Source organism: Accipiter gentilis, chromosome 20 (assembly GCF_929443795.1).
Source record: "Accipiter gentilis chromosome 20, bAccGen1.1, whole genome shotgun sequence".
Classification (NCBI taxonomy): domain Eukaryota; kingdom Metazoa; phylum Chordata; class Aves; order Accipitriformes; family Accipitridae; genus Astur; species Astur gentilis.
The window spans coordinates 1654315-1678485 of record NC_064899.1 but is presented as its reverse complement, the minus strand read 5'-3'; the positions used below and the strand labels follow the sequence as shown (position 1 = coordinate 1678485).

At 40.7% G+C, this 24171-nt stretch overlaps 2 protein-coding genes across 2 annotated transcripts; both read left to right on the top strand.

Annotated features, from left to right (window-relative positions):
* The first annotated feature begins 1607 nt into the window (after nt 1–1607).
* LOC126048573 (carboxymethylenebutenolidase homolog) lies at nt 1608–8202 on the top strand. The gene is made up of 5 exons (XM_049823755.1): nt 1608–1822; nt 4523–4615; nt 6302–6444; nt 7229–7324; nt 7985–8202. The coding sequence occupies exons 1-5, from the start codon at nt 1608–1610 to the stop codon at nt 8200–8202; spliced, it is 765 nt and encodes a 254-aa protein (XP_049679712.1).
* A 3212-nt stretch (nt 8203–11414) lies between these two features.
* CMBL (carboxymethylenebutenolidase homolog) lies at nt 11415–19157 on the top strand. The gene is made up of 6 exons (XM_049823944.1): nt 11415–11536; nt 14053–14275; nt 15054–15161; nt 16175–16317; nt 17781–17872; nt 18884–19157. Exons 2-6 carry the CDS (start codon nt 14061–14063, stop codon nt 19061–19063), a joined length of 738 nt encoding a protein of 245 aa, XP_049679901.1. The 5' UTR covers nt 11415–11536; nt 14053–14060; the 3' UTR covers nt 19064–19157.
* The last annotated feature ends 5014 nt before the right edge of the window (nt 19158–24171 follow it).

Sequence of the window (24171 nt, the reverse complement as noted above, 5' to 3'; positions counted from 1 at the left end):
CTTTGTTCAAAACAGGCACTGTTGAGAGATCTCCTTAAAGGGGGCTGGTTCTCGGTGCTGGGAACCTCTCCATGTATCACCCCAAAGTACATTGTCCTGTGAAAAGAGCATAACTGGTGTAAAGAGGCAGGATTTGGAGTATTTTGTTTTGGTGTTCACTCTGTTTTCCTGTTTTGTTTTTGATACCACATTACACACATTTGTAGCAGAGAAATTGAAGAGGGGAGGGAGTATTGGAAGTGTATTAAAGGTCTTATTTGGCATCTGTTTGAATTAGAAAATCTGGAAGGGGATAAATGGTTAAGATATATTCCTAACAAAAAATAGTTAAGCATTAGAGTGCATTTGATTTTTATTGCCAGCATGCTGCATTTCACTTTAGTAAGGGGACCAGCCAGGCCAAGGAATATTGTTTCAATGCATGCATTTACATGGGAAGAGACACTATCTCTTGTTAATAAGTAAATGGTGCCATTTTGATTGGTTAAGAGTGGTGGCAGGGCTAGGTTAAACGGCTTCTCAGACCAGGGTAGAAAAAAGGCTCTGTGTGTGACCACCTGCTGCTTGGTGGAGGGGGAAGAGTAGGGGGCACCAAAAGTTAGTTGGGTTTAAAAAGTTGCTACAGAGGCCTATGTCCTGTTGAAAGGAACAAGAAATTGAACTGAGTTTGAGGGAATCTTCTGAGAAGACCTCTTTCAACATAAACTCTTTGGAAACCTTTCTTCACTTGAGGAGAAATGCAGTAGTTTCCAGTTTGTCCTTTAAAACGTGTACCTCCAGAGAAGTTACCTATCTGTGGTGTATGAGGATATGTTACATGCACAACACTGGTGTATGTGTCTCTATTCCTCTGACTGCTCTCAGTTCAGATTACATAGTGTATAAATCTCAGAGAATACCCTCTGCTGATTGACCTTCTTCAAGCTGATTTATCCGAACTTTTAGAGATGCCAGTTAATGATGGGTGGGTTCCCTGGGAAAGGGCTGTATGCAGCAGGGGATGCAAGGGACCAGCAAGGTGCATGTAGGCAGCAGCAGCAGCAGCAGCAGCAGCAGCAGCAGCAGCAGCCTTGGTTTCCCCATGGAGGAAAGGGAAAGGGGACATGCACAATGAAAACTCGAAGGGAAAAAGTAGTCAGAAAAGCAGCATGCTGACAGGGGGTTCTCACAGGAGTAACAGCAAGGGATTACCAGGTGCCAGTCTGTGAGGAGGAGCTGTAAGACCACATGAGAGGAACAGTTATGGAGCACAGTGTGTGGGGACATTGCATGGAAATGTAGTTATCACATGCTGTATTGCTCCAGGCACAAAGCTAGGAATGGTGGGCTGACGTAAACCCTTCTTCTGGCCTGAGTGCACTCCTGGGTTACGCTGACTGACCTGGAATTAATGAATATTTATGGTGACCAGGGAGGGTTGGTGTCAAGAGCCTGTTTACAATAAACACCTGGAGCTTTCACTTCTAACCTTGCAGTATCCAGTGGGTATTACTAGGTGTCTGGAGGGGACCATGGGGACTGAGTGAAGTTTATGACCCATAATCACAGCTGTACTGCAAATAAATTATATTACTGTTTTTCCTTTTTGCTTTCCTGCAGATTCCTAGATGGCTAACAAATCGAGGCCCTGCCCATGCGATATCAGAGACAAGTTTGACTATGAGAGTTGTGGGCAGGAAGTACAAGCTGAGCACATCAAGGTGTACGTTTGCAAACCACCTGCCAGCACAGACAAAGCTGTGATTGTGATTCATGATATATTTGGATGGCAACTCCCAAACACCAGATACATGGCTGATATGCTTGCTGCTCATGGATACATGTAAGAAATCTTTTCTTCTGCAAGAAATCCTACTCTTTATGATTTCTAGCCTTACCTTAGAGCTGTTATTCCCATACATGAGAGGAAACTATTACCAGGGCAGTTCGAGTGATATATTTCCGTAATGCAAAACCACAAAGGAACATTGCTGTGAAATGTTGCAGAGCACAGCATGCTTCCTTCATCCTTTGCTGTTTACAGAAGAACTGACTGCACATGTAGAATGTGTAGAATATTGAAAACATGATGCAGTAAAAAGCAATTCTGATAATTTTCCCAGCAATGTGAGATGGCTTTAAAAAATAGTGTGTTCTGAAACAGAAGAGTGTATTCTGCTTTTGGAAGTCTTTTTAAAATAAACTCATTCAAGCTAAATTATATGATGGGATTTTAAAAAATTGTCATCAGCAGAAACATGAATGAATGTCATACATTTTGAATACGATATTGAATATGCACATTGAATATGTGCATATGAATGACTCACGTGCACACATGGGGTATTAAATAGAATCCTCTTCCCCCCTGCAAATCTTTCCCACTCATTTTCAGTGCCTTACAGCAGTTAAATTCCAAAATGCAGCAACATCTTGCAGTAACTGGGTATGCTGCAAGTTAGTGCATTTGCAGTATACATTACAAACATTCATACAGGGTTGGGACTGGCCTGCAGTTCCAAAAAGCAAACCTCCACCCAGTTCTGTAGTGCTCTAGTTTTGGGAGATGCTGCCTTTAATGGTGTCTGCCTATGAAGCATGAGGGAAGTCAGATGTCAGCTGACAGTTGCGATGTGGTCGAGATTTGTCTGTGCAGCTGAAAGGAGCTCTGTGTCTCTGCAAGAGAAAGATACTACCTTTGTGAGGATTAGGGTTTTCTGATACACTGGAACAATGAATTGGTCTATAGTCTGCTCCTTGCTATTGTGTTTCCTGAGGACCTGACATCCTCTATTCTGCTCCATGATTGAAAGTATGTTTGTCGTGTGACCAAATGCAGTCATTCTCAACGTGAGGCTGGACATACACCTTTCATGCTGTGCAGCATACTGGCAAATAGCTAGTATGACAGTGAGCTTCCTTATTACAGTAAGAGTCTGCTCAGTCAAAAGTACCCAGTGTCTGATGCATTGGTATTTCTCCACACTACCTTACTTCCTCTAATTTTTCCCTGTCATACATGCCACGTCATACTTCTTTTTGTAATATCTTCTTTCCCACCACCTGTACTCCTAATACTGCAGTGGTCAAGGAAAAAAGGCTGGTGTTTCCACTGCTCTAGGCAGGAGGAGAGCCGAGAGTTTTCAGGCAGCAGTGTCTGAATGAAGAGAGGCCATGTGTGTCCTCCCTGATTGCTTCAAGATGCTGCTGAACTGGTGCACCAATGTTTGTTGAGAGGAGAATAGCTGGATTTTTTCCTAGTTCAGTATGGGATAAGGAGCTATGAGAGTTGTATTTCAGAGACCACATTAAGACTGATGGCTTGTAGTGTCTTATCAGGCTAGTTTGAGTGGGGAAGAACCTGTTCTTTTGTGTGGGCTTGGGAAGGTTCACTTTCAAAGCAGTACGTAGCCTTTCTTACAGGTACTTATCCAAAGGCTGTGCAGTTTTGCCCATACCTTTCCAAATACAAGTATGCTGTGGATGTCACTGTTTTTTCACAGAAGTAATCAAACACAGTAAAAAACATAAAAATGCTTGCAACATACTTCTGTGTGCTTTAGGCCAAACTTATCCAGTAGCTTCACCGTGATCATTGAGATACATGCTGTGTGTCTGAGGCTGGGGAGAGTCAAAGGCATTTAATAAGTGAAAGATGATTGCAGTTTCCCAGGGATCCCATTGTTTCCCTGTGGGCTGGGCTTGGGAGAACACACAGCAGCACTGGGGGGTGACCTAGTGACAGCAGCCACCAGAGTCCCTGCTTGTTTCCTTTTGCACGAGGAGACTGAATTATCAACTATCATAACTCTGCTGCTGGTCATACAACACGTTTCAGCCAAGGTCATCCTGAGCCAGGGTTTGGGCAACCCTGTGATGCTGGAACTCTTTAGTACTGAGTGGACTCTTGCTGTACTTTGCTTTTTCCAGTCACCAAATGATGTCTGCAGTAAAACATTCCTCCCTTTCTTGCCACATGTTTTCCCTTCACTTGTTCTTTGCTGACCTTAGTCCATCAGGTGTTTGTGATATTTTTTTTTCCTAGCTCATAAGTAAGCCTCATGGTGTGCTCTGTAAATAATTATTTTATGTAATTGTTTAAATGGAAGCCATTAATGATGGATTTATGTTAAATGGTATTGTGTTGTATGCAAAATCCAAAATTGTTGTAATGAGGACCTAGATTGATCATCTTTTACAAGATAATCTGTTGTTTTACTGTGTATAGTTTCAAATTATGTACTCAAAACAGATAAAATACTAGGGATAAAAATATTCATATTTTCCAGCTTTGTAGCACAAATTGTGTTATGCAGTTTAGTCATTGAAAAAAGCCTGTATAGATACCCATAAATGTTTCTAAAGCTCATAGGCATTTCTGTAGAATAGTTAACAATGATATTTAAAAACATAACTTTCTCAGAAAAAAAAAAATCAAAACAAAATTATGCCTAGATAGAAACCTCCCATGCTATGAAGGGCCACAAAAATCTCAGTGTGATTAATTCAATTTTGATTTTTGTGTGTGTGTCTTTGTATGCAGAGCCATCTGCCCAGACTTTTATGTAGGAAGAAAAGCTTGGAAGCCTTCTGATGACTGGTCCAAGAAAACTCGAGATGCCAGGAAAATAAACAAGTAAGATGTCAGGGAGCTGGATATCACATTGCCTGCTGCTGTCAGATATTGCTCCCCCCCCTCTTTTTTTGTTTGAGATTGGATGCAGCTGATCTATCAGTGAAAGTGGTCTTTTTTAATGACTCCTTAGAAGTAGATGGAATCTGTGACCTTTTATTTTGCCTTGAACAGCGTTCAAGGACAACTCTCTCATGAAGAGTTTGTCATCTGATGTTGATAACAGAGACTGCAAGTTGCCTCCTCTGCCTCAAAAAGCGTGGTTTAAAAATGACCAGTGACACAAGCAGTGAGAAAGCATAATTCTCATCTTGAGTCTCACCAGGTGTAACAGACTGATACTTTAAGATGTTGTATGGAAAGAAGAACAGAGTTTTTGATTGTGCCTCAATACTTGCCCAGCACGGTGTAACTGGCCCCAGGTAGCTGACGGCTGGGTCATCTGTTGTCAGGGCGCAGGGAGAGCCAGCGGCTCCCTGGGGAACAGGGCGCTGGGAGCCAGGAGGAGTATCATGTCTTCGTGCGCATTTATCAGCAAAGACCTGTCACTGGCAGAGGTGCTGTGCTGCCTTAATAACACAGAAGGAAGCTGTTGGCAAGACAATACTGAGAAGGGGTCAGACTAATTAGACCGAATTAATTAACTTCCTGCGAGAGCAAATGTCTTGGACTGTTGGCAGTAGCTGCGTTGAAGGTTGTTGGGCTTAGCTATTTGGTGAGAAGGTTATGGGAGACATAACTGAATCATTTCCAGAGAACTCCTGTCTTGGAGGGGTCAGTTGTTGTGGAAACTTTTTAGTTTGGAATCTGTCCCCTCTCTGCTGCAATGGGAAGGAAGGGTTGGGCTCTGCCTGGCATTTCTTACAGGCGATTCACATGTTTCAAGTGTCAGCTCCCAGTGAAGAAAGAATTTTTTGGCACTTAGTTTGCTTCTCTGTGTGTTGGTGTGTTGGCAGATAATGTGGTATTTGCAAGGCTGATGTATTCACGATGTATATAGCTTGCATGCCCCAGGGGGCAAGGAGTTGGGGCTGAAAATATAGCCTTGAGGTGATCTAAAAGACTTAACTGCTACCTCTGTCCCACTGCTACTTTCTCTTTGCTGCCTCTGCATGGTGACACCTGCTTCAGGGGTAAATGGGTGTTTTCAGAATACAGCTTCTGGGCAAGGTGTATTTCAAGCTACACTGTAAATTCTGAAAACATCTGCCATGTTTGCTACACTGACTTTCCTACAGGAAATATCTCAGACACTAACTTAAAGTCATTGTCAGCATTTTGGCCATCTAATGCATAGTATTCTCTAGAGAGGTCTTTATTACTTTTTCTATCTACATTTACAAAGCAAAAATTCATCCAGCTTCTCAGAGAATTTTAAGCTTTTTAAACTCTTAGGTAGGTGTTTAATCAATCATCTACTTTCCATCCCTTTAGGTTTCCTTCCATCTATATTATTCATGTTGTGTTTTTATTTAATTCCATTCAGTTCTTTTTTTTCTCTTTCTGACGATTTCAGATTAGCAACCCCTAATATTTGTCTGAAATAATGATTTGTTTAAAGTATGTGAAAGAAAATATAGTAGCAGTGTGATATGGGGACACTTCCATGCATCTCTATATTTTCTTTTCATATTTTCAAATACTGGTTTTACTATGGGTGCTTAATTTGCATTTGCTTATATGTTACAGAGAAGCTGATGCTGTCCTGAAATATTTAAAGGAACAGTGTGGTGCAAAGAAATTAGGGGTTGTTGTTTTTTGCTGGGGTGGTATTGCTGTACGTCACCTGATGATGACATACCCAGAATTAAAGGCTGGTATATCTCTCAATGGTAGGTAAATACAAGGATGCAATACAAGCAGGTATACATGCATATGTATATTGTGTACCTTAAGTACTTGATCTAGCATTATTCCTTTAAATCAGGCTGTCAGCTGATGAAGAGAGATATTTTCAGCAGAGTAGGAAGGATATTATGCAAAGAAGATGGTGGTGAGGATATTTGTTCCTAGTTTCAGAATGGGTCATAGCAGCCATGTCTTTATTTCAGATTTGGACGCGCATAGATGTTGCCCTTTGGTCACTTTCCCAATTTAGCTCCCTTTTCCTGTTTACTACTGCTCTGCCTGCTGCAGAGCTAGAACTTCACCCGGGAGCAGAGAGTGTTATTTTTGCTCTAGGTGCTCTGTAAAGTTAGATTGTGGTTATTTTAACACCAGCTTTCCTTTTATGCTCTGCTCAAGAAGCTGGGATAGCTCAGCTGTCCTTTGCTGACGTTCTCAGAATGTAAATTTCGGACTGCTTACTAAAGCATTGACTTTCCCAGTCAGCTCAAAAGAACTCAAGCTTGTATGCACAGAAGGCATCTTTCAAGTCTTATTAATTCAGATATTCAGTCTGTATCTTAAGAGACCGGCTTAAATAGAGTTTTGATCTAGGACGGTATTCGTCTAGGAGCCATGGTTACTGTAGCTTGAAAGTAAAGCTAGTATGTATGGCTACATATTCATGAGACTTGAAAACTTTTCACTGCAGAAGCAGAGTGCTGTATTTGAATCTGGATTTCACCTTAAAAGTCAATTGAAGAGTTTTTTGGTTTCTTTAATGTTTTCTAGGACTAATCAAGGATTCTGATGATATATCCAATCTCCTGAACCCTACATTTTTCATTTTTGCTGAAAAAGATGACTTCATTCCCCTTCATCAAGTATGCTGATAACCTCTGTCTTCCTTCATTTCTGCATGTTTAAATTTCCATACTGAATTGGGAGTCAAAACTCAGCCTCATAACAGTGCTTGAAGGGCAAAACAAAAGCAGAAAAACGGAGCCAGACATAGAAAAGCTAATGTAACCCAGGCAAAGAATGAAAACTAGATTTTTTATTTTTTTTAAGTCTCTTTCTTTTGTAAAAGTATGGCTAGTAATCCAGGTAACAAAGTTTTATCAAAATATCATTGCTGTTTTGGAGTACTCTACTCGAGGACCTATCCTTTGCTGTACGACACCATTTTCTATTGGTCCTAGGAACCCATAAACCATGTAGGATATGCCAAATTGCATCCATAGGCATCTGTTAGAAGCTTTTTGTTCAGTTGTATTTAGTATTGTCCTATATTTCACATATAGGAAATACTTTTGTTATATCAGTATCTTTGCAGATTGTTGGACCTGCCTTTATAGTCTAACAAATTTTTACTTCAAAGGTGTTTTTTCTTCATATAATTTCACTTTTTGTTTTGCCTATATGGAGCTTGATTATCAGTGTCTAGCCTGAATGATAATTAGGGAGTTGACTCATGAATAAGATGAGGAGTGGCAGCATGGAATATGGCTATATTAATACAGCTACTACTATGCTATACTTTACAAGTCACCTTGCTGGAGCAGAAGCTGAAGAAAAATTGTAAAGTCAGTTATGAAGTTAAAATTTATCCTGGACAAACTCATGGTTTTATACATTGCAGAAGAGAAGATATCAATCCTCAGGATAAGCCTTGTATTGAGGGAAGAAGAAAGGATATGATCAACTGGCTGAATAAATACATTAATAGAAGAGCAAGCAACTTAATTTGTAATGCAATTATGTAATACACTGGGGAGATTTTTGATAACACATTTTAGAAAATTGGGGGGAGAGTTTGTTGAAATAGAAATTAAAGAAATAAGCAAACAGAATAGTTTAGAAGTTTTTGTCACTAGATTCTAATTGATACTTTCGTATTACATTCTTTTGAAGAAGTCTCAGACTTCACCTAGCAGCGTCATGTTTTAATAAGCTGAGAAATATTCTCCAGTTCCCTGAGATTTATCCTAATGCTTGAAACAAATTAGACTAATGGTAAATTAATCTATTTGTGTATTACGCCACTGTTCATCTAAGTTCTACATAAATCACAAGTCCAAAATTTAGGAACACAAATGCATTGTTTGGTGACGCTCATTTTGAGAGACTAGGCTTTTTTGACTTGTACCCTGGTGGCAGATGTGTGTTTAACAGGTGATGTAAGTGGGCGTATCTTGTTTCAAAATTTGTTGCTAAGGTTATTCAGATGGAGTACTACTTGCTCAGATTACCTTTGGTTCTGTGACACCCTATAGATGATTTCCTGGTTAGTTTAGGAATTCAGAAGTACAATGCAGTCTGCAGCCAGGGCATTTTAATGTGTGGCTTACAGCCATGGTTGCTGCTTAAAGAAGAAATGTTACATGTTTTTGCGTAATGTACCTCGTTATGTAATTTTTCCTTCGATGATACAACAAAAATCTCTGTGTTGCATCAGCTCAGGGTTGCATCTACCTCAGCACCCAGCCTCCATCAGTGGCCAGCGGTGGCTGCGCAGGGAATTTCCCTTCTCGCTAGGCAGCCTGGCAGCCAGCTGTTCAGGGAATTCCTGAGCTGGATGTTGCCACTTGAGCAGTGCTTCGAATGGCCACTGATGGACCCAGCCTCTGTGGATTTGCCAGTCCCTTTTTGAACCTGCTTGAAATGCTGACCTCTGGTGCACCCTGTGACAGTGACTTCCATGGTTTAATTATGCCTCGTGGGGAGAAAGGCTTGTGTTCATTAGTTTGAAACCAGCTGTCTGATATCTGTACAGGGTGCTGGTACTTCTAAAGTTCTAAGAAAAAAATGAGAATGTGTGTCCTTTTTCACCTTCTCAGTGCTACTGATAAAGACTGTTGTGTGATTTAATGGGAAGAAAATGTAATTTAGGAAAGTCATAATTTTACTAATGACAATCTCTCAAATTAAATATATCACCAGAGAAATATACATTGTGGCATGTCTCATGTAAAGATAGTCAACTGTTCATTAACCGTCTCTCTCTCGATGGGATTTTAATGTCTTTTGCTTTTTCCCATCCATGCTTTTCTCCTTTACATGCTGCTAATGGCCCCCATCTTTCCCATGGGGAGGTCTTCAGAGAATTCTGGCCTGCGACTGCTGACCAACTGTAGCTTTTCATATGATGCCATCTAGATGTAATACATAAATCCAGCTGTCACCTGGGTGATACAGCTCTCACAACACATTTTTGCAGAAGAATGAAGAGGTCTGGAAGTTTATTGTACCTTATTGACGCCTGTGTAAAACCTGGGTAACTCCAGGGTAATGGAGCTCCATTAACACTAGAAGGTTAGCTGACGTGCAAGAGAACGATCAGGTCATGTATTTAGAGAACAGCAGTCATTCACAAACGCCGGGACGGCATATGTGCTGTAACACTAACACCGTGACTAAGCAAAAAGCAACAAACAGACCGAGATGCAGCATTTGTCTGAAGTGAAAGGGTAGCGATGAGTTACTGCAAGAACAGCCAAACCCTCATGCTAAAACTGTAAGTCAGTGAGTAAGAGCTGGAAGTGCGAGATCCGAAAGAGGTCTGTGTTCAGAGTGCAATCTGCTGCACGTACATGAATGCGTTGGATTCAGTTGTGACCTCTAAGTGAAACAACAGCATGGGTTGCCTGTCGAGGAACATGAAACAACAGAAAATCAAATCAAAAGCCATTTAATTTCTAACGTTTAATGTTAATATTAAGGTAAAAGGGAATAGTCTTGTGTATAAAGAAGAATTTTCAGAGCCACATGAAGGGAGTGGAAAAGTGGTTAAGCAGCTCCAGTGGACAGAAGGTTCTGCAAGCATCGCTGTCATTTCTCTTTTCTAGGAATGATTTAAACTGCCAATTTTTCTCGCATTTATTTTACTACTGTTCTTTGAAGTTGCTATGGAGTATCTAAGCTCCCTGTGTGCTATAATTTGTTGTTTGTGGTGTACAAGTGGGAAGAGCCAAAAAACCAAACTGAAACAAAAGGGTTGGGTTTTGAACCTTATAACTTCACTCTGGAATTCTTTGGTAGGCTTTTTTTTCATTCGTTTGACTTTATTTTAGGAATTGTAAATAAATAGCATTGACAAAGTTATGTAGAACATGGGAAAACAGCTTATGTATGAGGACTAAATTGTAAGGCTAATCGCTTTCCCAGGGCAAAAGTGTGGTAGAGTAACATGTGCATTTAGTGCTACTTTTTAGGTGTGCCTCTGAAGAAAGAGTAAATTTTGGATTGCTAATATCCTTAGATAAAGCTCTTTAAAGAATAATCCTTACAATCCAATAAAAAGAAAATCAGGAGAATGGGACGGATACAAGGATCAGGGAGTCACTTTTAATTCAAAAGGGAGAAAAAAAGGATAAAATGTCCTGTGATAGGAAAAAAATGCATCAGCATTTTAAGCACTTATTATAATATGTATAGCAATCTACAAAACTGTTACCTTTTTACATGTTATTTATTTTCACTCTGAAAGAGAAAGTATTTTTCCTATACTAAATAAGTTTTGTCTTGTATAGAGCTTTGAAATGATGTCTCTACTTCACTACCTCACCCTGCTGATGACTTTAGATCTGTCTTTTACCAACGGATGAATAGTCTAAGGAAATAATAATAATAATAATGCCAACGTCATGTTTAAAAGTGATACTACCCCCATCTTTGAAAACAAAGGAACACCCTTTTATATAAAAAACAGTTTTGTTTAAATGAATTGCTCAGCTAAGTCAACATGTTTCCTAAGCTGAAAAGAAAAGACCTCCCATCCTTAATACCATTTTGTGTAAGTTAAAAAAGAAGGTTTGGTACTCAGCTCCAGCAGTGCTCTGTTCACAGTAGCACACCCTGCCTAAGCTACCAATAAAATTAACGGCTTTAAAAAGAGTGAACTTTTAACTTTGTGACTCTGCGATATGCAAAGATAAAGGCAGTAACTTACGTAACTCTTATTTGAAGAAACCTGATCCTTGCACTCACAGCTTTCATTTTATGAGTTAGCACTGTCTTTTGGGATCACATTCAGTGGTAACCATCCCCGCTGAGTTCCTGCAACGTGCCTCTACTATCTCCACACTTGCTGTGCTACAGGTATGTGTGGGGTTTGTTTGTGGGTTTTTTTAAACTTTCATGGCTTTTCCTCCCGAGAAATGTAAAACAAGTGCATACTCAGGTCTGACTCAGCATGTTCAGGGGACTTTCATTTTATCTAAGTGCTTTTTTAAAGAGTCCATGCTCATTTAGATGCTATCAGGGGCAACTTTCTTCCCTAATTGTTTGAGTTGATGGTTCAGAAACCTTTTATTTTCCCTCCTGAGGTGCAGAAGACCTCTCAGGAGGAGGACTCAGGAGAGTCTGTTGAAAGTGAGAAAGCTGCACAGCATAGCTTTATATTTTTCTGGTTGCAGGTTTGAGTTTCTGAAAACTAAAGTTATTGTTTGGTTTTCAAATAAATGCTCAACTGCTTGCAGGTGGAGATGGCGAAACACCAAGGCTGTGGGTTTACAGATCCTCCTAAAAGAATAGCTTTGATGGATGTAAGAGAGGGAGATTAATTTTTAAAGAATGTTTCAGCAGCATCATAGAGATGGAAAAAGATACTGTTTGTGTGTAATGCGTACTAATGTAGAAACACTGAAACATTTTGACTACACTAAAAAGCTTGCAAGTCTATATGGCTTATAAACCATACAAGCCAACACCACCCCTCGCAGGCTTGTGTCTGGAGCTCTTTTCCTCAGCTGCTATATCTGTGTCTTTAAATATTTCATGTTTTACATGTTGTTTTGCATTTTATCAGATAATGTGAAATGTTTGCAATTAAAGCCTTTAAGGATGTACTGACTGATAAGGGCATCATGTTTGTGTTTCTAGAGTTCTGAAATATATGTTTCTTTAATATTCAGTTGCTGGTTTTGTTACCTTTTCTGATTTTAGTCTAATCAAAAGGAAATAGTTTGTGAATGGAAAATTTGTTATTAGCGCTTTCCTGTTATATATTTAAACTGTATTTTGTCTTATATGCTTGTCTATTAATTCATTTTTTCCTGGTAGATTTATTTTAAATTAGAAGTCCTATATGTGAGTACAACATATGAAAAAAAAACCACCTATGTGTAGGTGTGGGTCATTTAAAAAAAACAACGTAGAGGATTAGTATAAATGTGTGCCCAGAGTTAATACAGCTTCCAAATATGATACAGCTTGTCTTGAATTGATCTGTGAAAATGCAGTCTCATGAGATCTGCAACCCTAGCCCTGCTCACACTGCTTGGGATATTCTGAATTTTAAAGTCTGCAAAACCAGAACATCTTGGTCCCTGGAAATCTGTGCAAATCTCCTGGCTGTAGGGTGGTATGTTTGTTTGTTTGCTTTTGCTAAAACTGGTCCTTTAGTGCCACAACTATTTAAGTGCCACTAGTTCAGGGACTGTTCAGTAACCTGCTTTTCCCCATTTTTCTCTGTGAGTATATTTGGCATAGTTTATTTTGAACATCCTTGTTCCTGCACTAGCAAAGTTTTCTTAGATAGTACACATGATTTACTTGTAGAGAGTTTAGGTAAAGCTTTATCTAAATTCTCTCCACGTTTTTTAATAATTTGGAGATGCTCTGTGCATGTTCAAAGAAGTTATTTGGGTCATTTTGCAGCAATATGAAGTCAGTTCACCCAGTTGGTTAACCTAATGTCGGTGGCATAAAATCATTAATTTGAGACCAAGGAGCTACAAAAATCTGTGTTAGATTCTGCTGGAATTTTTTTGAGCTTTGTGAATTACTTGTTTATTTTCATTTAAGCAATAGTTTGTAAAAAATTAACCATACCCTACTGTTACCTTCTTGATAAAATATTTGGCGCAACTTAAGGAATTTTTCCTTATGTTCAGTTTTTTTTTTTCCTGTCTTGGAGTTTGAATGCATTCCTTATTTAATATTAAACAGATATGATTTTATACTCTGGCTTTCAATGGTATATTTATCTTGGCACCTTCCTTAAGTATCCTCTTTCAAAAGTCTGCAACATCTGAGGCTAAAGCTGGTTTAGAAAAAGGATTTCTTGACACTGAAAAAGTTAGCTATGGAATATTTTAAGTCTCTGGAGGAAGATATCATGTTTAATCTAAGTGTAATAATATCTTTCTACACAGTAGCTGTGTGGGTTTTTTTTCTTCAAAATGCTAAGTCCTGTATTAAGCCTTTACAGTCTATACTGAAGAAAGTTATGCATGCTTGACAAGGACGTACACACGATGAAGAGTGAAAGAACTGGCTTCATCGCTATTTAATTTGTGATGGTTGCCTGGCCGATTGGTCATAACTTCATTTTTACTGTATTACTTACTGTAGGGCATGGAAGTCCTAGTTAGGTACCAGGTATCCACTGAAGAGTTCATAACATAAGTAATTCTAGCAAGGTTATTATTTATACAAAAACAACCCAATGGCCTTATTGACTAATGTTGCATTTTAGATCTAACTGTAAACAGCATGTTCACAATATGACTGTAATGATGCAAAAATTCAGCAGTTTATGATACTGCTGTATTTTGATCTTTTTTGATATGTTATGCTGTGGTATTGACAACTGAATATCTTTTGTTCTTTAGTATCACACATGGCTAACGAATCGAGGCCCTGCCCGTGCGATATCGGAGACAGGTTTGACTACGAGAGTCGTGGGCAGGAAGTACAAGCTGAGCACATCAAGGCGTACGTTTGCAAACCACCTGCCAGCACAGACAAAGCTGTGATTGTGATTCATGATATATTTGGATGGCAACTCCCAAACACCAGATACATGGCTGATATGCTTGCTGCTCATGGATACATGTAAGAAATACTACTGTTTTCAAAGTGTCTTTTTAATAAGAAAGTTTGTTGAACCAACTATTTCCTTTTTTTATATAAACCATACAAACACAAAAAATTTCGCAGGCTTCCCTTACATGTTTCTCTAAAGAGTTTCCTGTTTGTTAAAACAATCTAAGAAATCTAAGATAATTGAGTAGTCCTACCATAACAAGGTAGTAGGCAAGCACAGAAGAAGAGAGGGGAAACAGAGAAAAATCTGACACTGCATCCCTGAGCTCAAAGCAGCCTGCTTCCTCTCTCCTGAAGTAGCACCTGTGCAACTTTGCTGTTTTGGTAAAAATTCCAGAGAAGCTGAAAGTCGTTCCATGAATGTAAAGTGTACCAGCTTGTGCCAAAGAAAGAAACAAGTTCTCAAATATGTGAAAAGCATATTGGGTATCCTCCTTCCTGTATTACTGGGTTAACATTCCTTCTAGCCTAAATGTACATACCATATAAATCGTAGTTGGTTTTTTTAAAAAAAAATTTGGTAGGAAACCACTAAGGATTTTTAATTGAAGTTAACAATTTGTCAAACTAAATGAATTTTAACAGGGCAAAATGTATCTGGGAGTTATGCTAAGTCTCCTTATTAGACATAGAAAAATAATGAGGATTGCTTGTATAGTGCTTTGATGTAGATAAAATTCTATGCATATTCAACAAATTGAATTTGTTGTATAATACCCACACACTTCCCTTTAATCCTTTCTCTCTACTATTTCATGGGCATAAAATGTTTTCATTTTTCTTGCAGAGCCATCTGCCCAGATTTTTTTGTGGGACAAGAAGCTTGGAAACTTTCTAATGACTGGGCGACTTTCAATGACTGGCTGAAAACCCGAAATGCCGGCAAAATAGACAAGTACAACTGTTGTTCCTTGTCCTGCAAGTGGCCATCCTTCTTTTCTAGGAATTTTTGTCTCAGTAAAGATGCAGGATTAGATGGGTCAAATACAGCTGGATGTCCACAGATAGAAATTTCATGCAGCTCATGGGTCAAGCTCATGGTTACATGAGGGGTGCTTTCTGGAGAAAAGTAGAACTTTGAACAAGAATAGAAGTCCCCACTGTTTTCCTGTGCAGACAGTAGAACTGAGATGCATGACTCAAAAGAAAAGAACCAGCAAAGGCTAGAAAGTGCAGCTCGCTCATTCCACTTCAATTTGATTCAGTTCCCGCAGGTAGGCACAGATTCCATGGATTTCAGATAGGGTCCAAAGGTAGTCACCAAACACCCTTTAACTAGGGAACACGTAGCTTGCTTGCATAATGTTACTGATGATTTTGAAGCAACAATTTCAAATTGACTTCCACAATTTCATGAAATATTTGTCTCCCTGAGGAGAGAGAGTTCACCTAAAGTCACATTTGTGATAATGGGATGCTCTTGACTGGCTGTGTGTCTCCTAAACTTTTATTTGTGTTAGCCTATAAGGCAACTATTGGCATTTGCAAACTTAATTGGACTGCTGTTTATAAAATCACCTTAGGTTCTAGTAACGGTCATCTAGGAAGACTGATTTTTCTCCTTTGTCTTCTCCCCTGGAATTTGTCTTGTATTTTAGTAATGAATAATAGTAAACTAGTGTTGTGGGTTGACCCCAGCCAGCAGCCAAGCACCTATACTGCCACTCACTCACTCCCCCTAGGAGGGATGGGGGAGAGAATAGGAGGAACAAAGCAAGAAAACTCATGGGTTGAGATAAAGGCAGTGTGATAAGTGAAGGAAAGAGAAAAATCAGGAGTGGTGCAAAGGCAGTCACTCACCACCTCCCAGAAGCAGACTGATGCCCAGCCAGTCTCTGAGCAGTAGACACCTTGGAGGCTAAGGGAACAGAGCTAGAGCCTTAATTCACTTTCATTTACATGTCTCAGAGAAGTTGATGTCATCCTGAAGTATCTGAAGGAACAATGTGGTGCAAAGAAGATTGGTGTCATTGGGTTTTGCTGGGGTGGAGCAGCAGTACAACATCTGATGCTGAAAAATCCTCATTTAAAGACGGGGGTGTCCCTCTATGGTAAGTCTCAAATACCTATTATGTTCTGAGCAGGTATGACTGGTGCAGGAACTTATTCTGTAGGAGTATTACTGTAAAAAAACTCAGTGCAACATCTTATGGAATGAGGTGATTTTATTATACAAAATCTTTAAGCAATCTGATTTTGCACACTCACATTTTTGCACTTAATCATAACCAGGAAGATCTACGTATTCAAGTGGCATGGCCAGGATTGCTTCCGTGCAACATAGTGTATGAGGGACACCAAATGCCAAGACCTCACTATGGCTCAGGTTCCTCTTGGCTGGTGATGACAAAATGGTTTCTGGGCACATCTTTTATATTTTTTTAGGAGCCAGCAGTTACTATGAGGTGGATATTTGCCACACTATCTTGCTTACCTCAGTCAGCATCAGTCAGGACAGGTTGCTGCCCAATGTCTGGTTTTCATTGTTTGGAAGACCTGTTTGATGCACAGTTCTGTACTCTATTCCCCTGCTGGGCTAAGAGGGAAAGGCACGGTGGTAGTGATACGCTGCAACCTTTTTGCTGTCCTTCTGTTAGAGTGCAGGGTCTTTTGCTGATGAGTCGTCTGGGCTGGGGGCTGCACAGGCTGCGGACCTTCTGATCATGACATGAAGAACTTATTCCTCAATGCTGCTGCTGGCAGTGGTCCCTCGTTACTCATATGAAACATTTCTTAACTCTCTGTTTTGACCCTTGCACTCTCACACTTCCATTCTTAATGCATTTATGCTACCTTTGGTATTTTTTGTTATAAACCTCTGTACTTCTATAGAACCCAGAGCAATTTATATTCATTTGAGGTGAAGGTATTTTTCCAGAAAGTTTATGGGCATTATTTGGCTGCACTGATTTGCTGATCAGCTGAGTCAATTCAACAATGCTACTTGCTAATTTTTTACTTTTATGTTGTAATAATTTCAGTAATGAAAAGAGTGGCCAGGGTGGTAGTTAGTTAGTTTTACTGTTACTTAAATTTAAATATATTTGAATAGTCAAAATTACAGTATCAGTTTGTTAAGAATTTATATCAGTGTAAATATATGTACACTGAAATCCTAACTATGTATCTGGAATGATGAATATTTACAATTATCTGAAAAATGGCCATACCAGGCTAGAGGCGAACAACTCTGAAGTACCCATTTTTCACAGGACCCTGTCTCTGACAGTGGTCAGAAGCAGATAACCAAAGAAAACCACAAGAATGGGGCAAGTGTAACAATTCTTCCCTGACTTTTTCAGACAGAGCTGGTCTTTCTACCTTTAATGACATCCCAAGTCACAGGAAGTTCTCACAGCAAAAGGGACTTTGAAGTAAAGCATGTTTGATTCCACTACAAACTGATCAGCTCTAACTGATCAGAATGTCTTTTATTTTGACTGTATAGCTTTGGTAGTGATTTAACCACTTTAAGTGGCATGACTCATTGTATATGCCTCTGCTTCTTCCCTAGGAGTGATCAGGTTCTTTGAGGACAGATCCAGTTTGCTTCATCCCACCTTTTTCATTTTTGCTGAAAAGGATGAGCACATCCCATTGGAGCAGGTGAGTTTCTCATCAGAGATATTCATCTTTTTAATGCTTTTCATGCTTGTTTTGTAATTTGGTATTTAATTAAGAGAAAGTAGAAAACTAATTTGCACTTTTCTTCCTCTTTCACTAACTCTTACAGTAGTTCTACACAAATTTATGTTGTTTATCCCCAAATCAAAAAGCTTTACAGTGACACTAAAAAATGTTTTCTATTTCTGTTGCAAAATATGGATGAATTATATATGAAAGTTCCCAGGAGGAAAAGGGCAAGAATCCAAAGGAAGACTTTTGTCAAGTTTAAGATAGGAGACCCTCTTTAATCATACTGATGGTGCATAAAATCAGCAGCAAGTCCCTACCTGTACCAGTAGAATCACTAGTTGCAGGAGAATTAAAAAATCCTGTGACTATCCTTTTCCTTCCCCCACTGTCCTGCAGAGCTTCTCCTTTCTGGTACTCTGTCAGCAGCCTTCCTGGGGAGCCCGGGTGGAGAATGGCTGGACAAAGATGATTACCTACCAAGGGGATCAAAGAGGAAGACACACTTTCACTGAGTGTTTTTGGCTTCGATTTTCCCGGCAAAAATGCCAGTAGCTTTGAACTGCCCATTTTGTATATGTGCCTCTCCTGCCTCAATTTCAAATTAATTTAAAATCTTGCCCCATTTTTTTTTGGTGAGGTCTATCAGCATTAACTTGTACAGAGATCACTACATGCTAACATTCTCATGACACAGAGCAATAGGTGTTTTTACCTTTACAGGTATTATTACAGTAACCCATATACTTTTTTGCAGCTTTATACAGTCACATGTTGTTATTTTTGGAGGAAAAAGCCTAGTTAAATAAAGAAAGTGTAGTAACAGAAATGCACTTGGGTATAAAATTAGTAGAAGAGAAAATGATGGCAAGGATGTACTCTGTCTGTCTCCCAGAAAAGTAAAAAACCAGGACAATTAGAGAACTGTAAATACATAACCTGTTAAATCCATACTCAGCCAACATGGAACATTCTGTGTTACAGGTCACTGTACTGGAGCAGAAGCTTAAACAAAACTGTAAAGTTGATTATGAAGTTAAAATTTATCCTGGACAGACGCATGGGTTTGTACATCGCAAAAGAGAAGATATCAATCCTCAAGATAAACCTTATATTGAGGAAGGAAGAAAGGATATGATCAACTGGCTGAATAAATACCTTTAGCATAAACAAATGCCCATAAAATAAATCAATTGTTGTAGGAAAACAGAAAATAATACAGACTATATTGATTAAAATGTTCTTAAAACCACCAAAATATTTTGTAGAACTCTTTTGCAATAACACTACTTGTTTGCACTTATTTTCTAAGTAGATGCTTAGAAATGGCTTTTCAAATGTTGAAAGCTATAAATGTAAAAAAGATTTAAAAATTTGATCTTGTGTACCTTAAAATTATTAGAATCTCATGTGGGATATTTTCTAGAATCTGAAAGTTTCACTTTTTTATATTAACGTCAATATGATAAAAAATAATTGAAACTCTGCCCACGCTTGAGAAATGCTCTCCTAAAAGCCATTTTTAGAGTTCCTGAGCTGTGAGTTTTTCAGCTTCAAAATTTTCAGCTTTGAGGTAAATATAGTTCTGGTTTGGAAAGCTGGGACGTTTTCTTGGAAAGAATATCCTATTCAGAATTCATAAAAACAGAGCTAGAAAGAGGGAAGGGGAAGGACAATGGGAAAAATTGTATGCAGACAGAAAGGGGGCTGCAAAAAGTTGGGAACCGTGATTGAAGTGAGGAGACTAGAGGAACATGCAGGACCAGAGAAGGATGTGAGCAAGTGGGAAGAGGGTAGGACACAAAGAGACCGTGAAGAGCAGGATAACTCAGAAGAGAAAGAAGAACAAAGTAGGAATGGGAGACTGTCATCAGACGTACACAGAGCATAGGAACAAATATGAGTGATGACTTCCAAGCGCTCTTCTCCTTCCATTCCCAGACTGGTCTGGTAGGGGGAGACCTCAGGAGGGCAGGAGTTTCTTGTTGGCTTGCCACCTTGTTATTTCCTTTAGCATCTTATTTTCTACTCCATGTCTATCAATTGATTTCTGGATAAAGTTTTCATATCTTTCAGGCATTACCAGTAGCCTAAAAGTGCTACCAGTGCCTTCGTTTCTTCCATGGAAAGGCTGGCCTCTGTGTTTGTCCTCCTCCCTTCCCTGGGGACATTGCACATCTGCCTGCACCGTCAGAGACATCAGGGCTCACAGAGGTGCTTAAAGTCCCCGAGATGAATTGCAAACCCGCCCTCATCTAGTTATCCTGTTTTAATTTTTCTTCCCCCTTCATACACCTGTACTCCTGTTTCCACTATAAAATTAATTTCATTCAGATTATGGTTATATTTAACTTTTGTGACAATTGAACCAAATGGCTCTGGACACTTCAGTCTTTACCAGAATTTCTGGTATTAGTTCTCCTTCCTGCTAATAGCCAGCACTTTCCTTGTGCCCTTCTCTCACTTTTGATGCATTTACAAATACTTTTATTACTAGTTCTGTGTTGCTTGATAGCAGTAAGCTACGCTGCTGCCTTAGCCTTTCTACGGGGCGTGTTGTTCCTTTACTCTTGTCCTCAGACGCATGCCTGTGTTTCCCCCTTCGTAAGCCTCCCGTTTGATTCTGAAACACTTGTGGACATCTGGATGCAGCTGCAAAGGCCTCTTGCTACGCTGTCTGCCGTTCCTCCACATCAGGATCGTCTGACATTTAATAACGAGTCTTTTACGAAGCAACGGCATCCTCCACTCCTTTCTCCCTCACAATATTTTCACCAGAAGCCCCAGCACCAGCTGAGCTTCTGATGCTGCTCTTTCCTTTTTTTCAGGAAAGTGCATCGCATCATTCCACAATCAGCTCGATGAAAATCCTGCCACCTCTCATGGTCTCAGGCAGTTGCCCTACCCTCTGCCCCTCATTCAGGGTTGAATCTAAACCACCCTGGATGACAGCATTACCTCCTCACCTCCACAAATCCTTCCGGTATCATCAGGTTTCTCTCTGCTGTGATTTATTTGGGTACCAGGATGGGTAAGGCACAGCATATTGCTGCTGGCTAGGGGAACATCACTGTGTTTCAGCTCCTCTCAGTGTACTTCACAGTAATCCTGTGGTGGGGTTTTGCCTGCATCTGTGATGCTGAGGGAATAGATGTGGCTAAAACATCGTACTGAACACAACCCAGTTTCCCCTCAGCGTAATACATGTCTGTCGTGGTTTAACCCCAGCCAGCAACCGAGCACTGTGCAGCTGCTTGCTCACTCCCTCCCCACCCGGTGGGAGAGGGGACAGAATGGGAAGGAAAACGGTAAAACTCATGGGTTAAGATAAGAACAGTTTAATAGAACATAAAGGAAGAAAATAATAATGATAGTAAGAACAATAATAAAATGACAACAACAATAATAAAAGGATTGGAATATACAAAACAAGTGATGTACAATGCTATTGCTCACCACCTGCTGATAGATGCCCAGTTAGTTCCCAAGCAGTGATCCCCCCACCCCGGCCAACTCCCCCCAGTTTATATACTGGGCGTGATGTCACACGGTATGGAATACCCCTTTGGCCAGTTTGGGTCAGCTGTCCTGGCTGTGTCCCCTCCCAACTCCTTGTGTCCCTCCAGCATTCTTGCTGGCTGGGCAGGAGAAGCTGAAAAACCCTTGACTTGGTCGAAACACTACTTAGCAACAACTGAAAACATCAGCGTGTTAGCAACATTCTTCTCATACTGAACCCAAAACATAGCACTGTACCAGCTACTAGAATGAAAACTAAGTCCATCCCAGCCAAAACCAGGACAACACAATCCCAGGGAGCCCTTAGCTTTCACAGAATATTGCCCTTCAAGGTGCAGCTCTTCAACTGTCTCCATTGCCCCACAATATTTTTCTTCTTGCCAGCCGTGCCTGGCAGCTCCCTCATGCAGTCGCCTTCCCTCTGGCTCCTTCCTCGCCGGGGACACGTGTCAGGCCAGCCCTAAGCGGTCTGTGACGGGGCTGCAGCCGCACGTGTGTCTTTCTTTGAACTCCACTGTGCCTCTGCTTCGGAGTCTCCGGCCAGGTGGGTCCCACCGCAGGTCCCACATCCCCCGGGGCTCTCCAGCCATCCCTCCATCTCCAACCCCTTCTTCACGTCACTCCTGTCGCTTCCTCCTGCGACACACTGTGTAACTCCCGCGAGAAAACAGTTCTCCCTGCACCACGCTGAGGCGATGCTAAAGAAACTCTCCTATCTTTCAAAAAGATTTCATGCAGACCTCCGATGTAAGAGTACAAAAGCTTCCCTTGCTCTGTGGCTTGGTCAGGGATTAGTGCTCTTCTCTGGTTTGGGTACCGCAGATCGTGGTCCCATCTCCTTGCTCTTTGATTTCAGGAGAGATGAGCCTGTTCTTAGTGGGTCCTGATTAAAAATTGGACAACGCACAAACCTTCCCAGAAGAAAGCAATGTGGGTAAGTGTTTCAGATAGTCTGTAAAGTGTGAATTCAATTCCCAGCTATGGATTCATGCCCAATTTATCAGGGTTGCTATGAGAACAGACAGAGATGATGAAATTCAACTCCCTACAACTATTGTCTCACATGGCTTTTAAATAAAAGAGCCTTGGTTTCTCAGAAGGTAATATCTTGGCTGGCAAACCGTTCCAGCTTGTTTTTTTTTATGTGAATGAACAGATGTCTCAGGGAATTGGGCTAAGCTCTGCCAAATTTCTCCTGAGACAGGGGAAGACTGTGAAACTGAGGAGTATTTTGTCAAAATTCATTGTCCTTGGAGAATTCAGAGTGGCTTGCTGTAGGACAGGTATTGCATTTCATTACGTACTTGTTTTTGTAGCAATATGGCATCTAAGATGGAAACCTGAGAATCTTGCCAGTGTTAACATTTACTTTGCTAAAAAACACACACACTTTCTCAAAACTTCCACTTGAGAATTTCCTTTGTGTCTAGAGAGCACCGACATATAAGTGTATGGGTTAGACATTACAAACTCAGGTTTGTAGCGTTCAGTTCTACCGAACCTAGCAGCCTTGATATAAGGTAGATCAGCTACAGAAAAACACCGGCGTAGACACAGTAGACATATGTAAGACCTGATCAGGAGACCTCATGCAGATGCTTTTGCTCCCCTGGGCGTTGTGCTGTCTTGTCAGTTCCTTCCTATTAACTTTAGAGCCCTTTGATCCGTTCCAAATGAAATTAATGAAACGGTGAAGTCCTCAGTGCTATTTAGTTCTACATTTCTAGAAAATCTGGACAGCACAGGGGAGACAGACTCCCTGACTGAACAAAATAGCATGGCGTGGATTCATCGGTTCTTTGTATTATTTAGGTTGCTGTCTGGCCGGTCAGCACACAGAAAGCCTGAACCTCTTGTGTAGGGTTTGTACGAGGATACCGGAGGGAAGTGGACTAAGGAAAAGTGGGGGGCAACTGGGAGGCAGGGGAGTAAGAGGGCGGGGGGAATGGGCTGAGGGTGACCCTGGGGGGACGGGGGACTGAGACCCTATGGGGGCAATCACACGGTATGTGGACGAAATGGAAGGGGGAACGCAGAAGAGCCCTAATGTCACCGTTTGTAGACTGAGGGGGATTTTGGTCACTGAGAAAGTGTTACACTGAGGAAGGGTCATGGTCTGCGTGCGAGGAATCCTTGATGCCTGAGTGAAGAAAGTTGTATGGACTAAAGCGCAAGAGCTCTCCTGGAGGAAAACCTCAGGCACTGGAGACAGCTAGGACAACAGAACGTGCTGGAGAGCAGAGTCCTGAAGAGCAAGGGCACATGTGACTTAACGAATAGGCGGCAATGGTGACTAGTTCCCACCTGGAGCAGCAGGAGCGTCTCCTCTGTGATGATCCCACCGTCCCAGGCGCCCTTGTGTAACAGGTACGAGGCTCTGCAGGTGGAACCCAACGGTAGCGAGGACGAGGGTTCATCTAGCATGGAGGTGTCGCCGAGGTTAAGTCAGTCTATGCCCTGCGTCAAAGCTGCTTCCATAAAGAAAAAAAAGATGGTTCACTGTCACAGGAGACTCCCTTCTGAAGGGAACAGAAGGCCCAGTATGCAGACTGGACCCACTGCTTAGAGAAGTCTGCTGCCTCCCTGGGGCCCGGGTTAAAGATGTGAAGAGAAAGCTTCCTAACCTGGTGTGGTCCTCGGATTATTATCTATTATCGATTTTTCAGGTAGGCAACAATGAAGTTGCAAGAGGAAGTCCGAGGGCAATCAAGAGAGACTTCAGGGCCTTGGGATGACTGGTTAAGGGCTCAGGA

What these genes read in the sequence shown, in the direction of transcription:
- LOC126048573 (XM_049823755.1), top strand. Translation starts at nt 1,608, where the DNA reads ATGGCTAACAAATCGAGGCCCTGCCCATGCGATATCAGAGACAAGTTT. An exon ending in CTTGCTGCTCATGGATACAT is followed by an intron (nt 1,823 to 4,522) that starts GTAAGAAATCTT and finishes CTTTGTATGCAG; the next exon opens with AGCCATCTGCCCAGACTTTT. An exon ending in CATTCCCCTTCATCAAGTAT is followed by an intron (nt 7,325 to 7,984) that starts GCTGATAACCTC and finishes ATACTTTACAAG; the next exon opens with TCACCTTGCTGGAGCAGAAG.
- CMBL (XM_049823944.1), top strand. Translation starts at nt 14,061, where the DNA reads ATGGCTAACGAATCGAGGCCCTGCCCGTGCGATATCGGAGACAGGTTT. An exon ending in AATGCCGGCAAAATAGACAA is followed by an intron (nt 15,162 to 16,174) that starts GTACAACTGTTG and finishes TACATGTCTCAG; the next exon opens with AGAAGTTGATGTCATCCTGA. An exon ending in GACGGGGGTGTCCCTCTATG is followed by an intron (nt 16,318 to 17,780) that starts GTAAGTCTCAAA and finishes CTTCTTCCCTAG; the next exon opens with GAGTGATCAGGTTCTTTGAG.